The sequence below is a fragment of the Dama dama genome, chromosome 4, assembly GCF_033118175.1.
Source record: "Dama dama isolate Ldn47 chromosome 4, ASM3311817v1, whole genome shotgun sequence".
NCBI classification, from domain to species: Eukaryota; Metazoa; Chordata; class Mammalia; order Artiodactyla; family Cervidae; genus Dama; species Dama dama.
This window is the reverse complement of record NC_083684.1, coordinates 30,869,123-30,886,454: the sequence shown is the minus strand read 5'-3', so window position 1 is coordinate 30,886,454 and position 17,332 is coordinate 30,869,123. Positions and strand designations below refer to the sequence as shown.

Genomic DNA, 17,332 nt, shown 5'->3' with positions numbered 1-17,332 from the left:
ACCTTCTCTGGACTATGTGACCATCTGATTGTCTCTGCTGCTGTTCTTCTCCCTCCCAGTCCATTTCTCTAGACGATAGTCTGGGGAACTTTTGAAAACATACGTGGGATCATATAACTTTCCTGTTTCAAACACTAGTGGTTTCCTGTTGCATTTAAGACTTAAAATCTGCATTCTTAACCAGGTCCTACAAGGTTCTGCCTGATTTAGACCAACTCACCTCCCTGTTTTATCTTGAACTACTCTTCTTCATGTTTACTACACTCCAGCTTACTGCCCTTCTTTATGTTCTTCTCATACTGAGCTCTGTGATTCCATTTCAAGGCATTTGTATTTGCTGTTTCCTCAGCCTGGAATGCTCTGCCCTCAGATTTTACAGGGCTGGCATTTCATGACTTTTGGGTCTCAGCTCCCTTCCTCATAAAGATCTTCCCTAAGCACTCCATCTAAAGTTGCAGCCACCCGCATCACTGATTATAATGTCATTTTTTTAAATAGTCTGTTACTACCTGAAAATCTTAAATTATATACTTATAGGTTTGCTTGCCTCTCTACTGCTGGAATATAAGGGAAGCACTGTAAGAACACAGACTTGATCACCACTGCTTTCTCCAGCGCTTGGTGCAGAGTAGGTTCTCAGTGTGTGTGTGAAGAGATTAACGAATGACTCATGGCAGAGGTTAAAAAGGCCACCTTAGCGTCTTCCTCCTGTGAGAAAGCTTATTTGAGTATTTCAAGCTTATATGTTGAATAACCTCAATAGTGTGATTTAACAGGCTTTTTTACCCCTAAGATTGGTGCTGTGATTGTGTGTATGCACTAGTTGGTATTGTTTTTTGCAGAGTGTGCGCAGTAGGTCCCATTAAAGAGTTATGTAGGAGAAAATGTGAACAGATTCCCAGGAATTTGGTTAAAGACAAGGTGACTGACAGTGATTGAGATAAGGTAGCAACATGCTGCCACAAAACGCGCTCTGAACAGGTAGTGAGAGACGTGGCTTCCAGTCTCTGTTTTCCAGGTGGAATTCTGGTATAACACTAAGATAGAAGTTGATAGAAAAATCACACCTCCATCCCAACTGTAGGATTGAGGTTGATTCTTCTGAAGCTTCCCTCCCCCACTCTATTGCATCATGGCCCCAGGATGGTATTATGCATTGATGTTTGCAGAAATGGGCAGGTATATGTACTGCATATACTCCATTGTTTCAGGCATCCAGCTTTTTCCTCTAAGGAAAAAATACATTACATTTTCACTTGAATTACGTCTTGTTTTATGTGCTTAATTTGGCAGGAAAGCAAATAAGACAGTGTCTCCCAAGGCAACATTCTGGAGAGTATTGTTGGTGTGGTATGAGTATGAGAGGCCCTTGGGTTTTCACTTCAAAGGGAAGGATGAACAGGGCAGCCGTGAGGCAAAAGAAACTTTTCTGTCCTGATAACATTGCAGTACAACATTGAAGAGGCTCCAGGGTTATTGGCTTTTTTTTTTTTTTTTGGTGTTTTTTTCTTGGTTATTGGCTTTTATTGGAGACTTGGAAAGTTCTGTCTAGAAAGACTGAAACAAAGCAAGCCTTCCAGCCCACTAATGTATAATGTGCTAATCCCAAGCATGCATGTAGCCAGAGACATGTTGAGGTAGGAATTGGGGTTCAGACATTGGTTCATTAAAGCTCTAAATCAGGAGATGGTTCTTGGTTTTGCTTGGTTGGTATAAGATATATTTTATAATGTGATACTTGTGAATACAAGTAAGCTGCAGTTTGTGCCAGTATAAACAGAACTTTTGTTTTCTTTAGGTTAGAACAGTATTTATTAATATGTGTGTTCAAATACGATGTGACCTTTTAAATAAAACTGCTTCATGTAGTCTATTCCTTGAGACTTTTGAAATGTATTTGTATATTTAAAACATTTTAGGGGGAGAGAGGGTCTTAAGGGGGCAAAAGGACTTCGGCTTTGGATGTGGATCAAAAATATTATTACCATCTCCCTCCCTACCCACCAAAAAAGAAGTTGAGAGCTTTTCTTCACTTAAGAAGAATAAAAAGTTAAATGTTGGTTTTTGTCTTTGTCTTGGTATTATAAATGTGTGATTTTGTTAAATTTTTTCTGTTGTACTTGAAAGTTTCTATCCTTTATGGTGGAGTTGTAGGTAAAAATCACAGCATGCTCATGGTTTTTGGTATTCTGTACTAGAAAGATGAAATTTCTATTTCATTTTTATTCTTAAAAAAAAGAACATTTAGTATTAACATCAGTTTCCATGATTACCTTAAAAACATTAAATAGATGAAACTCAGAATAATGCTGAGTATAAAGTATAATCCCTGTTGAATATTACAAATGTTTAAGATAACTGGTTCCCACAAGAATTGAGTGTCTGAAAATTAGACACTAGAATTAGAAATTAAAATTTCCTAATTTCTGGTACCCGGTTTTTCCATTGTTCAAAGATACAGGAATAGTTTAGACTATATAGTCCTACCTCCACTCCTTTGGGCTGATAATACATACGTCTTAGATATCTTGAGCACTAGATGTCGCTGTTGTTCCAGCAAGGCACCACTGCATCTTAAGTAAGGAATTGCACATGTTCTAGTACTTATCTATTGACTAATAGGTTGTGAGAGAGCATGAAAGGGAAGGAGAGGAGGGGGCTGGTGAAGAGAACAAAAGAAACTGACAAACTGGGAGCCATAGATTGACATCAAGCTTGAGAACAGTATGTAAGGAATGAACTGGTTGTTTTATGCTTTTAAACAGCTTTTCACTCCTTATGCTGTCTCTGCACAGGGGTTTCTCATTAAAATCACCTTCAGAGTGTTTAATACAGGCTCCTGGGCCTCTGGAAGTCCTCATTCAGTAAGTAGGTTTGGGACAGGGGAGGGACCCTGTTTTTTAAATGAGCCTTAAGATGATTCTGATGTTGTCTTACATCCGAAGAATAGGAGTTAGTCTTCATAATATCTAAAGCTGAATGCTACTGATAGTCATAGGACACTCTGAAAAATTTTATTTTATCCTTAGGGGGAAAAGCAAATAATTTTTCTGCATTCAGGGAAGCTACACTTTTTTCTGTTGGATTCTTCAGGATCTTCGTTTTGCCCAACAAGTGTGATATTGGCCATGTTTTTGGTAATAGCAGGTGTTCTGGTCATCCTCAGGATTTTCTTTGGGAAGCAAAGGGAAAAAAATTTGCTTCTCTGTATTATTTTGGGCTTGCTTTGCCATCTTCCTCCTAGTCATCTTCATTTTTCTTTAAATAAGCTGGATTTGACTGGGAGAATAAAGAGGGGAGGGCATTTTTTTTTTTCCTTTGGCAGTGCTTCTTGGCATGTGAAATCTTAGTTTCCCAACCAAGGATTGAATCCATCCCCCTACAGTGGAAACATGGAGTCCTAAACACTGGACTGCAAGAAAAGTCTGGGGAGGGCATTTTTTAAATAAGTAGGCCAAACATTTCATGGCAGAGCTGAAGTGCTTATGAGTTACAGGTGCCTTCCACGTCTTGATTTATCACTGTCCTGCTATAGCTCTTCTTTTTGCTTAGTTTGATCCTTAACCTGTAACTCACAGTAATCTCAACAAGGTTGGAATTTCTTCAGAAAACAAGAAGGAAGTGGAGAAGAAAGCTGTGAAACCCATAGAAACCAAGAACAAGTTCTCCCAGGCAAAGCTGTTGGCAGGAGCTGTGAAGCATAAGAGGTCAGCCCGCATTCACACGACTTTAATCTCCCTCTGACTGTGTGCCCCAAAAGGCCAGAGTAATGGTAGTCAGAACAAAGTTACCTGAGCACAGGTCTTGGTGAAGTTCCTTGGTGGCCCTCCCTCACTCCCCTATCAGATTTGGTGTCTTCTGATGCCTTTGACCTTTGTGTCTCTGTTCATTGAACATAATAACCACTCTTCATTGGACACTTAAGTACTTTCGGTGCAGGTGATATTTTATTCCTCTGTAAAGTACAGAGACTGAGAATCTCAGAGGTTGAGAACCTTTGTCCAAAGTTGGAAAGTAACAGGAGAGGTGGAATTCAACATTTGAGCATCTGTGTTTCTAGGCAAACAAGGTAGCAAGTTCTGTGGAAGGATTTATATAGAGTGTAATGAGAGCAGGGAGGAGGAATAACAGCCTAGAGTGGGTATATGTGACTCATATTGGGGAAGTTAAGGAAGGCATTAGAAAGGAGACTGTGAGGACTGTAGGACTATGAGGGTTTTAATAGGCAGACAAGGAGAGCAGAACAGCCCAGGCTGGGAGAAGAGCTGGGGCAAAGGCCCTGAGGTCTGTAAGAAGGTGGCAGCTGTGACAGGGTTACACACCTGGCTGGGACGCTGCTTGTTTGATGTGGGGTGGCAGCACTTCTAGAGGTTTTGATAAGTTCTCTGTTCCTCCCCTTTCAAACCCTGAAATGGCACCAAAGTGATTAAATTTGGTCATTTCAATTTCACCAACTCTACTATAAGCAAAATGATACTAAGCTGAAGTGCAGTCTGTTAGGAAAATCAATATGGTATTTTGGCAGCCAGCCACATGTTTTGAAGAAAGTGCATTGATGGAGTTTTGTGGTTTGGAAAACACTGAATGCTGGAACAGTTTCTTGGAAACATTGCTCGCAACATTGTTTACATGTAAAAATGTCATCATGGCATAGAAGCAAAGGGGAGGCACATCAGAGGCCTGAAAAGGGCCAGTTACCCAAGCCATGGATGGTTCCTTTTAACTTTTCATATAAACTGCTTGCCTGGTCCAGTATCTTTGGGGATTTGGACCTGGGTCAGTTGTACTGGGCTGTACCAAGAGGGGGCTCTCTAGGTAGTCAGTCAGTGTCTCTAGTGTCTTGCTTCTAGCAGAATGGGTGTTGTAAGTATCTCTCCTAGTCCTTGTGCTGTACTGTGCTTAGTCGCTCAGCTGTGTCCGGCTCTTTGCGACCCCATGGACTGTACCCTTCAGGCTCCTCTGTCCATGGGGATTTTCCAGGAAGGATACTGACATGGGTTTCCATGCCTTCCTCCAGGGGATCTTCCCAACCCAGGATCAAACCCAGGTCTTCACCATCTGAGCCACCAGGGAAGCCCCTCCTAGTCCTTATATACCACCTTTTATTAGATCATCCTTTATTGTTTTGTGCAGCAAGGTAGTAAATGAGTCTCCTGGGGCAGGCGTTCCTGATCTACCCAGCTTTGGGTTTATTAGAGTCACCTGGGAGTTTGTTAATCCTGTGGATTGCCTCACACTGATTCCAGCTCAGTATGGAGTGAGGTCTGGGAGTCTAATTTTTCAAGTTCACAGATGACTGTAATGCTCAGTGAAAGTCTGATGCTTCATGTGTGTGTGAAGAGAGAGAAGTCGCTCAGTCGTGTCTGACTCTTTGTGACCCCATGGACTGTAGCCTACCAGGCTCCTCCATCCATGGGATTGTCCAGGCAAGAGTACTGGAGTGGGTTGCCATTTCCTTCTCTAAAGGATCTTCCCGACCCAGGGATCAAACCCAGGTCTCCCGCACTGCAGGCAGACACTTTACCGACTGAGCCACCAGGGAAGCAAGCATAGTAATAAAACAAGAACCTGTGAACCCATCACTCATCTTAAGACCTAGAGCATTAGTGATACCGAGTCTGCCTCTGTGCTCTTCCCCATTCTGTCTCCCTGCCTTGTCATCCTCACACCACTTTCCTAAGTCTAGTTCATCATTCTTTTGTCTGTCTTTACTTTGTAGGGTTTTTTTTTTTTTTGCTTCCTATATAGGTATCCATGAGCCGTATAATAACTTGCTTGTTTTTGAACTTTATTAAAAATGATTTCATTGTCAGTACTCCATCTTCTGTGAATTTGGCTTTTCGCTCAAATTGTTTCTGTGACTAAAACTGTTCTGTGTATGTGCGGCTGTAATTCATTCACTTTCATTGCTGTATAATAGTGCATTATTTGAGATGTCAAACTTTGTTCATTCTCCTGTGAGTGAATGTTTGAATCATGACACATGGTGCTGATGGGTTAAGGACAAACTTTGTACATATGTGCATGTTTCTCTAGAGTCATGTGTCCAGTATGATAGCCCCTGACTACCTGTGGCTATGTAAATTTAATTAAAATTAAATGAAATTAAAATGCAGTCCCCTAGCCACAGTAGTCACATTTTAAGTGTTAAATTACTCCGTGTGGCTTCTTGCTACCCTAGGGGATAGCACAGATACATCAATAAAGTGATTTATAAAATAGTATCTCCTTATGGTTTTAATTTGCATTCCCCTGTTAACAAATGTAGTTGACATTTTATTTTATTTATTTATTTATTTTTTGACATTTTATATGTTGGTTTGCCATTCATGTGTCCCATTGTCCTAAAAGATCTGTTCATTTATATTGCCATTTTTTTACTGGGTTATTTGTAATTTTCTTACTGATTCACAGGCTTTTATTTTTTAAACATTTTTTCCTACAGTTTATAGCTTATCTTTTTAATTTTAAAGTGACCAAATACATTTAATTTTAAGATGGTCGGTTTTAAAAAACTGATATATAATTGATGTATAACAGTTTCAAATATGCAACATAATGATTTGATAATATATATGTGTATATAGTGAAATGATGGCCATGATAAGTCTAGTTGACATAGTTACACATAGTTTACATCATATGTAGTTACGCACTTTTTTCTTGTGATGAGAACTTCTAAGATCTACTCTTAGCAGCTTTCAAATATACAATACTATATCATTAACTATAGTCATCATAATGTACATTATAGCCTCAGAATATATTTTTTTGATAGAAGGTACATTGGCCACTTCATTCTTCTATATAAATTTTAGATGTAGTTTTAAGTTCTTTAACAGTCCCTATTGGGATTTTTATTGAAATGTTATTAAATTGCTTGTTAAATTTATGGAGAGATCAGATCTTTATATTTTTGAGCCTTTATTCGTGGTTTATATCTACATTTGTTCGCTTCAGTTAAAGTCATTCACTAAAGTCTTAAAAGTTTTGTTGTTTTTTTCAAAGATGTTGTACATGTCTTTGATTAGATTTATTCCTAGGTATTTTATATTTTTTTGTTGCTGGTAAATAAAAATGCAGTTGATTTTAGTATATTTGTATCCAGCCACCCAACTTTTATTAACTTTACTAATAATTCTTATCAACTGTAATAATTTATTGGCGGATTCTCTGAAATTTCTATGTAGAAAGTCACTAAATGATGACAGTTTTTTCCTTGTACCTTTTAATTCCTTTTTCTTATTGAGCTGGTTGGGACCACCAGCAAAATACTAGAACAGTAACTGTGCACATCCTTGTTTTATCTCTAATTTTAAACCGAATGCTTATAACTTTTCACTGCTAAGGATGGTATTTATAGTTCGGTTCCTAGTTTAAGAGGGTTTTGTTTTGTTTGTAGCCATGAATTATTAAATCTTGTCAGTTTTTTCCTGCTTTTGAATTGATAAAATTTTCTTTTTTACTGTTCCAGTGAAAAAATAGAGATCTTTCTGATGTTGCATTCCTGGTGATAAACCCAACTTGCAGTGATATGTTTTCTTCTTTTTTTTTTAAACTTTGCTGGATTTGGTTTGCTAATGTTTTGTATAGGTTGTTGCATTTTTTATCATGATTGAGACTGGCCTGTACTTTTTTCCCCCACTTTATCTGATTTTGATGTGAAAATTAAACCTAACTTCACAGAATGATTTAGGGAGTGTTCTTTTTTTTGTTTGTTTTCTGGAGGAGTTTGTATAAGATAGTGTTTTTTTGCGAAGGTTTTGTAGAACTCATTAAATCACTTTGGGCCCCTCTTTTTTATTTTGTGACTATAGGACTATCTACCTTTCTCCAAATCTTTTTGAGTCAGTTTTTTTAGTTGTATTTTCTGGGGATTTGTTCATTTTGTCTTTTTTCAAATGCATTAGCTAAATTGTCAGTATTCTTTTTCTAACTGCTCTTGTCCCCTTTTCACCCCAAATATTGAGAAGTTGTACTTTTATTCTTATTTTGACTATTTTCTTGAGAAGGTAGTCTCTGTTTTACTAGCCTTTTCAAAGGCCTTTTGGATTTAGTTCTTATTATTTTTGCTCTTTAATATCTTCTATATTCTTTCTTTGAAATATTCTTTACTTTCTCAAGCTTACACTTTTATTATTTCTGTTACAAACAACTGTCAGATACCAAACTAATTAATTTTCAGCTCTTCTTTTCAGTTATAGGCATCTAAAGCTATAGTTTTTCCTCACCTTTCATTGTATACAATTTTCTGTTTCCAAGTAAGTATTTTTAAATATCCATTTTTATTTCTTTCTTGACTCATGACTTAGAGACATTTTAAAAAATTTCCAGACATCCTGAGGTAGTTCAGTTCAGTCGCTCAGTCGTGTCTGACTCTTTGCAACCCCATGGACTGCAGCATGCCAGGCTTCCCTGTCCATCACCACTGGGATACACTGAGATACATCAAGATACTGAGGTAACTTAACCATATTTCATTGGTTCCAAGATGAACCTTCTTCCCCCCACATTTTAATACCTGTAATCAGTGATGGCCTAGAGTCTCTGAAATATAATCTTTCTTTTGTTATCAATTTCTGCCTTAATTGCATTGTGGTTTATGTGTACTAATTCTTTTGAAATTACTTAGATTTGCTTTGTGACCTTTTCCTGAGATTAATTTTTGTGAATATTCCAAGTTAAGGAGAATTTGTGTTACGTGATTTTTCTGGGTTGTATGTAGGTACAGCAAAACAAACTTGTGGATTGTATTGTTCAGATCTTCTGTGTCTTTGTGTGCTTGTTCTCTTAGTCCTTGAGGGGAGTATTTTGAAATCTCCCATTATTGTAATGATTTCTTGATTTTTCTTCAGAGTCTATTGAATATATTTTTAAGCTCTTTAATTAGAAGCATAGATGTTTGGGATTGTTATTTCTTTGTAGTGATTTAAACTTTGTTTCATTATAAACTAACCTCCTTATCCCTTGTAATACTTTCGGTTTTAAAGTCTGTTTTCTTCATATAGGTGCCCCAGCCTTCTTTGGGTTAGTATTAGCTATGCTAACTCTTTTTCCATTCCTTTCCTGTAAATCTTTCTAGGTCAAAAGTTGTTTGTTTTGCTTCTGTTAAGTTTTTAGTTAATCATAAATAGCTGACTTGAAATCTTCTGTTAAACTCTCTTTATAGGTAGGCTTGGACTTACTAGGATTATTTTGTATAGTTTTTACTGTCTTTTCTAAAAATAATTTTTTGGTCATCCCACGTGACTTGCAGGATCTCAGTTCCCAGACCAGGGATTGAATGTGGACCATGGCAGTGAAAGCCTGGAATCCTAACCACTAGACCACCAAGGAACTCTGCAGTTTCTACTATCTAATGTTATTTGTCTTTTACTTGAAAACTCTTTTTGTTATATTCTTTTTATTAAAATTTTGATTATAATTGTAAAATTTTTAATTCTCTTTTTTTTCTTTCTGTTAGTTTGGATTTATGTATTCTGTTTCTGTTCTTTTGTGCCTTAAGTTGGCAATTTACCAGGACTACTTAGCAAAACCATAAAGTAAATAGCTGTCTTACTTGCCTGCAAAATTATCCATAGATCTTAGAACTTTTAGCCACAATAACCTTCTTCCTTCCCTACATGCTGTCCAGGACTTTAGTGTGGTCATGTTTAATACCACAAATTAGATGTTGTTTTTTATAGAGACAATGTTTAGATTTGTATTGGCTAGTTTCTTTGTTCACCCTCTCTTCCTTTTGGGATTAAGGCCTTCCTTCTAGGACTGTTTTCTTCCTCTTTGAATTGCATTTTTTTCCCTCACTGTCCTAAATTGTTTAATAGGTACAAATTTACAAACACTACATATATTAGTAGTAATGCTGGACCTGGAGAACATTGTGCATTTTCTGAGCTGCGTGGTGAGAGACGTACATTCTTTAGATAATCTTTTAGTGAAGGTATTTTGGGTGACGTTCAGACTCTCTAGCATGTCACTAAAGATATTTCCTTTAGTCTTTAATAACTACATTTTTGTCATTTATAAACATGTCCAGATATTCTTGAAATCGATCTGTGGTTCTAACCAGGATGAATGATGACAATAAAGAATCTGATGTTTAAGTGATACTTGAGGATGTAATACTTCACCCCTTGAATTGGTCAGAGGTTTAAATTCTTTATAACAAAAATTTAATTGTTCTCTAAAGCAATTGTCCTTGAATTAAAAAATAGATTTAAAAAAAATAATATAATGGGAAGGAGATTAAGAAGCTGAAATGAAGACTTTTCAGATCATCTCAGCTCCTTGAGGCTACCTAAAACCCATATAAAATGGTTTTTGGAGCTCCTGATTCCCAAAGCTTTGATCCCTAAGATTTGATCTAGCTGAAATCACGTTGTTTGTTTGTTTGTTTGTTACAGTTCAGACAGTGGAAACAGTGTGAAAAGACTGAAATCGGACCCTGACCCAGATGATAAGAATCAAGGTGGGTGGTAGCTTTCATGTCATTCTTTACCCATCATACACATGAACCGTGATAAAAGGCTGGAATGCATTGTATCTGTGAAGGAACGCGTGTATCCCCGAGCAAACCTACCTAAACTTACTAAGCCATTTTAAACCATGCAGGATTTAAACCTAGGATTGTATCAGCTGCCCAACAAAGTAATATGTTAGAAACCATGGAACTGATAAATGACGGTTGTGTTCTCTCAGGAGTGCTAACAATGCCAAAGCCCTGGTGATACCAGCCTCTCCTCACAAAAGGTTTTTCTCTTTCTCCCTTAAATGTCAAGTTTCTTCATTTCACCTGGCTGGCTACCAGTGAGAGGTAGAATGCCTGACTCCTTCTGTTGGTTGGATTGGATTGGACCAAGAGGCTAAATAGTTTCCAAAGAGTACACTTTCTTTGGTGGTTTCTTTCATGTGATCAAATCTGGTACTGTATTAAGTGGCACCAAGTTATAAGTGAGAGTATTACTCATGATTGAATCAGGGATAAGAAATTCAAGAGTGTTTTCAGTTCTTCTGACTTCCTCTGGAGTTGAGACTCTGAGCTGAACTCAAACGGTCGTCATTGAAACAGGGCTTACATTTATTTCTCTCTTAAAAAAAGATACTTTAAAATATATTTTTTCTTTCAAAAATTAATGGCTATTTTAAAATACATATCCACTGAAGTCCAGTAATGGTGGGCTGTTGCTGATACCTTTTTGCTCTAGAATTTACTTGTGAAAAGGATCTTCAGTGAAGAGCTTTCCTTCTCCCTATATGTCCTCTTCCGTCCAATTCTCCTTCCCAGAGGGAAATACATTTTTTACGTATATATCTGGATATATGTGTATATCCAGATTTTTCTATGTGTGTATAGGCAATTACAAATATGCTCTTTTTTTAAAAAAAAGTTTTATTAAAGCTAACTTAAAACATATTTAGGTATTAAGGTAATAGTATGATGAACCCCATCATGTACATTCCATTTTTAACGTGTCCAATTTTCTTTTTTAAAGAAAGTTTTATTTTCTTATTTTTTATTTTGGCTATGCCACATGACTTGTGGGATCTTAGTTTCTCATTTGCTGTGGCTAAGACTTTCAATGCTGTGTTGAAGAGAAGTGGTGAGAGTGGGTATCCTTGTCTTGTTCCAGATTTTAGCAGAAAGGCTTTCAGCTTTTACCATTGAATATTATATTGGCTGTGGGTTTGTCATAAAAGCATTTTATTATGTTGAGATATGTTCTTTTTGTACTCACTTTTGCAAGGGTTTTCATCATAAATGGATGTGGATTTTTATCAAATACTTTTTGTGCATCTATTAAGATGATCGTGTTGGTTTTGTCCTCTTTTGTTGGTGTGGTGTATCACGTTGTTTTCAATACACTGAACCATTGTCATGACCCTGGAATGAATTCAACTTGAGTCGTGGTGTATGACCTTTTTTATGTGTTTTTGGATTCTGTTCGCTAGTTTGAGAATTTTTGTGTCTATATTCATCAAAGTTATTGACCTATAACTTTCTTGGTAGTGTCTTTGTCTGGTTTTGGTATCAGGATGATGGCTTCATAGATGTCTTTGGTGTAGTGTTCTTTCCTCCTCAGTCTTTTGGAAGAGTTTGAGAAGGATAGGTGTAAGTTTTTCTTTGTAGAATTCCCCAGTGAAGTCATATGGTTCTGGACTTTTGTTTGTAGGGAGTTTTTATTATTAGATTCGGTTTCATTTCTAGTGATTGGTCTGTTCAAGTTATCTGTTTCTTCTTGGTTCAGTTTTGGTGGACTGTATGTTTCTAGAAAGTTGTCCATTTCTTTGAGGTTGTCAAATTTGTTGGCATATAATTGTTCATAGTATTCTCTTATGGTTTTTTTGTATTTTTGTGGTATCTGTTGTGATTTCTCCTCTTTTGTTTCTTATTTGTTTATTTGGGTCTTCTCTATTTTCATCTAGTTGAGCCTGCCCAGAGATTTGTCAATTTTACCCTTTCAAAGAACCAGCTCTTGGTTTTATTGATTTTTTTTTCTATTTTTAAATCTCTTTTATTTATTCCCTCTCTGATCTTTATTATCTTCTTCCTTCTGCTGACTTAAGTTTTGTTTGTTCTTGCTCATATTCTTTTAGGTGGTGGGTTAGGCTGTTTGATTTTTCTTGTCTTGAAGGCCTATATTGCTATGAACTTTCTAAGAACTGCCTTTGCTGCATCCCATGGATTTTGTGTGGTTGTGTTTTCATTCTTATTTGCCTCAAGATATTTCTTTAATTTCTTCCTTGATTTCTTTGTTGATCCATTGGTTTTTTAGTCATGTTGTGTAGCCTTCCTGTAATTTTTTTTCTTGTTTCTTTTTCTGTGGTTTTTAGTTTTATATACCCTTGTGGTCAGAAAAGATGCTTGAAGTAATTTCTGTACTCTTAAATTTGTTTAAGCTTTTTTGTGTTTAATCCTAGAGAATGTTCTATGTGGGCTTGAAAAGAATGTGTATTCTGCTTTGGAGGGATGTAATGTCCTGAAGATATCAATTAAGTCTAAATGTTCTATTGTATCATTTAGAATCTCTGTTGCCTTTTCTGTCTCAAAGATCTGTCCATTGGTGTTGAGCGGGGTGTTGAAGTCTCCTACTATTACTGTATTCCTATCAATTTCTCCCTTTTTATGTTGTTTGTTTTATGTATTTGGGTGCTCCTATATTGGGTGCATGCATGTTGACAAGTGTAATATCCTCTCCTTATGTTGATCCATTTATCATTATATAGTGTCCTTTATCTTTGTTTATAGCCTTTGTTTTAAAGTCTATTTTGTCTGATATAAGTATTGCTACCCTTGCTTTCTTGTCATTTCGCATTTGCATGAAATAATTTTTTCCATTTCTTCACTTTTAATCCGTGGGTGTCCTTTGACCTAAAGTGGGTCTCTTGTAGGCAGCATGCTGTAGGCTTTTGTTTTTTTTAATCCAGTCTGCCACTCTGTGTCTTTTGATAGAGCACTTATTCACTGACATTTAATTATTGATAGATATGTATTCATTGCCTTTTTTTTTTTTTTTCATTGCCATTTTAAACTTTGTTTTCCTGTTGATTTTATTTCTTCTTCATCTTTTTTGTTTTTTTCTTTTGTCCATTATACTTATATTCTTTTTTTTGGATTTTGTGAATCTGTTTATAGGTTTTTGATTTGTGGTTGCCCTGTTTTTCAAGTATGTTAACCCCTTCCTTTATCTACTTTAGACTGGTAGTCATGTAGGCTCAAACACATTATAGAAAAAAAAAAAAATCCATGTTTTCTTACTTTCTTCTTCCACATTTTATGATTTTGATGTCCTCTTTTGCATCTTCATGGTCATCCTTTTGCTGCTTATTGTGGTTATCATTGCTTTCAGAGAAGGTTTTAAATTTTTTAAAATCTGTGTAATGTCTTACTTAAGTGATTTATTTCCCATGGTGATTTTCTCCTCCCTGTAGATCCTTAGTACTTTTCTATTTAGAGCTGACCTTTCAATATTTCTTTTTTTAAGATAGGTTTAGTATTGCTGTATTCTTTTACTTTTTGCTTATCTGAGAAATTCTTCTCTCCCTCTGTTCTGAATGATAATCTTGCTGGGTTGAATATCCTAGGTTGCAGATATTTCCTTTTCAGGAGTTTGAATATATCTTGCCATTCCCTTCTGGCCTGCATTGTTTGTGTAGAGAAATTAGCTGATAGCCTTATAGGTGTTCCCTTGTAATTAATTTTATTTTCCTCTTGCTGCCTTTAGAATCCTCTTTTTATCTTCAACTTATGCTGTTTTTATTATAATACATCTTGACGTAGGTCTGTTTGGGTTTATCTTGTTTGGGACTCTCTGTGCTTCCTGTATCTGGATATCTTTTTTTTTTTTTTCTTTCAGTTTGGGAAGTTTTCAGCCATAATTTCTTCAAGTACATTTTCAATCTCCTTTTCTTTTTCTTCTCCTTGTGGGATCCCTATTACGCCTTGATTGGCATTATCCCATAGGTCTCTTAAATTGCTTTCTTTTTTTTTTAATTTGCAGTTCTAATTGAGTGATTTCCATTATTTTTTCTTCTAAATCACATTCATTTTTCTGCATTATTCATTCTGCTTTTCATAGCCTTTAGTTCAGCTTTTATCTCGTCAAATGAATTCTCTAATTTTTCTTGGCTCCTCCTTGTAGTTTCTAATTCCTTTTTATAGTAATCTATATTTTTTTGATATTCTTAATTCCTTCAATATTTTCATTATCTCCTTTTTGAATTTGGTGTCTATCAAACTGTAGAGGTCTGTTTCATTGTTTGTTCTTTTAAGGAGAATTCTCTTGATCTTTAATTGGGAGTGATGCTTCTGCTTCCTCATTTTACTTATATTTCTCTTGCTCTATGAGTTTAGGAGAAGCAATTATCTACTGTAGTCTTGGAGGACTATTTTTATATGGGAATGACCCTTTGTAGCCTGCATGGGTTTAATTTTTTTTAATGTGAGAGCTGTTTTTATAGTATGGATGCCTGCCACCTCTTTCCTTATTGTATGCTGGCCGTTGTTCCCTTGAGAGGAGGTGTGGTTGATATTGTGGTGATTGGAGCCTGCACTGGATATTGAGCGTGGCCTCCCTTTTGCTCTCTGGCTGTCACTGCCCTGTCTGGGGCAGGATCTGCTCCCTAGTTGTTGGAGTAGAAGAGCCCAGCTCTATTTCTGAGCTGCATTTCTTTTTAAAAATCTATTTATTTATCTTATTTTTGGCTGTGTCGGGTCTTTGTTGCTGTGAATGGGCTTTCTCTAATTGTGGTGTGATGGGGCTACTCTCTAGTTGTGGTACACGGGCTGTTCATTGCAGTGGCTTCTCTTGTTGTGGAGCACCAGCTCTAAGACGCGTGAGCATCAGTCGTTGCAGCTCTCGGGCTCAGTAGATGTGGCACATGGGCTTAGTTGCCCTGTGATATGTGGAATCTTCCCAAACCAGAGATCAAACCCCTGTCCTTGGTATTGCAGGGCGGATCAGGGAAAGCCCCCTGAGCTGCATTTCTGATCTGTGGTATGAGGTATGTGGGATTAGAATGTTCCCACTGGGAGAGGAGTCACTGAGTATTCTCTGTTAGAGCTGATCACCTGTGTGTGTGCTCTGCTGTGTCACTTTTCACCTGTTTTGTGGGCTCACAAATATACCGTCGTTGGCACGACCCTCTGTCCCACCTCAGTTGTGGGTGTCCTGGCAGTCAGCCCTGGTTCCTCTCAGGCTTTGTTTTCACAAAGCCACCAGTGCAGATCCACTGAAGTCAGGTCCCAGGACTGCAGTATTTGCACATCTGGACCCTCTGCGGGAGCTGTGGAGGCAGCTCAGACCCTAGCCTGTCCTGGTCTCAGGAGCAGCAGTTGTCCATTCAGATGTTCTGCAGACACTGAATTCACAAAGCCAGCCGTGGAGGTGTAAACCTGTGGTTTGTGAAGCTGTGGGGAGAGATTTCAGCTCTGCTTTCTAAGTCCCATGATCCCTGGAGGCTCAGCTGTGATTTCAGCCCCACCTCTGTTGGTGGGCAGCCCACTAGCGTCTACTCCCAGGGCTGCTGAGGCAGTGGCCAGAGCGCTGGAGCAGAAGCCGGCAAGTGGGGAAAGAGGCTGCAGTGGCAACTCCACCCCTCTCTTTCGCCTGCATACAGGATGGTGGCACAGACCATCTCTGTAAGTCTCTCTCCTGCCTGCCACTAACTGGTTGTTGTGCTTTCCTCTGAGCCTCTTTTTCATCCCAGGTGACCTCCTTGCCGGTGAGGGGATTTCCTAGGGTGCAGGAACTTCTTTTCTCCTTCAGCTCCCTCCCAGGGATGCAGGACCTGTTCCGCTTCTTTTCGTTTTCCTTTTGTACTAACTGGTTACCTGGAAATCTGTCTTGTCCTTTTAGGTGTTTGAGATTTTCTATTAGTGTTCAGTAGGTGTTCTGTGGGATTGTTCCATTTATATATGCATTCTTGATACATCTGTGGGAAGAGGTGAGTTCCATGTCCTGCTACTCTGCCATTTGCATTCTGGTCTGACAATTGGTTTTTTAAAAATCAGTATCCAAGGAAGGATTAGACATTGTATTTGGTTTACATGGCTTTAAAAAATGATTCAGATATAATTCACATACCATAAAATTCATCCTTTTACAGGAGACGGTTTAGTGGTTTTTAATAATGTGTATTTATCACCACTGTCTAATCCCAGAACATTTTTGTCATGCCAAAAATGAAGCCCCACCCATGCTCATTAGCAGTTACTCCCCATTCTTCCCTCTCCCCAGCCACTAGCAATCATCAGTCTACTTTCTGTCTCTCTGGATTTGCCTTTTCTGGAAAATTTTATGTAAATGGAATCATGCAACCTATGACCTTTTGTGTCTGACTTCTTTTCACTTAACATGTTTTCATAGTTCATGCCGTGGCATGTATCCGTACTTTTTACAGCTGAATAATATCCCATTGTATGATACATCACATTTTTGTCCACTCATCAGTTGATGAACATTTGAGTTGTTTTCACATTTGGACTTTTAGGACCCATGCTGTTATGAACATTCATGCCCATGTTGTGTAAACAACTATTTTCAATTCTCTTGGGTATATACCTAGTTGTGGAATTGGCTGGGTCATGTAGTAGATCTATGCTTAACTTTTTCAGGAACTGCCAAACTGTTTTCCACAGTCGCTGCACCATTTTTATATACCACCAGCAGTATATGTAAGGGTCCGGTTTCTTCACTTCCTTATCAATACTCATTACAGAAACTTCTCTGGTGGTCTGGTGGTTAAGACTTTGCATTTCTACACAGGGCATGGGTTCCATCCCTGGTCAGGGAACTAAGATCTCACATGTCATGTGGCACACAAAAAGAGAAGA

At 37.6% G+C, this 17,332-nt stretch overlaps 1 protein-coding gene across 6 annotated transcripts in view; it reads left to right on the top strand.

The window, feature by feature from the left end:
* Positions 1 to 17,332, top strand: part of PSME3IP1 (proteasome activator subunit 3 interacting protein 1) — a 38,235-nt gene that overhangs the window by 15,383 nt on the left and 5,520 nt on the right. For all 6 annotated transcript variants that reach the window (XM_061138574.1, XM_061138575.1, XM_061138573.1 and 3 more), the window contains exons 5-6: positions 3,578 to 3,707; positions 10,404 to 10,468. In XM_061138574.1, the coding sequence (XP_060994557.1) occupies positions 3,578 to 3,707; positions 10,404 to 10,468 (195 nt within the window). The remainder of the gene's footprint in view (positions 1 to 3,577; positions 3,708 to 10,403; positions 10,469 to 17,332) is intronic.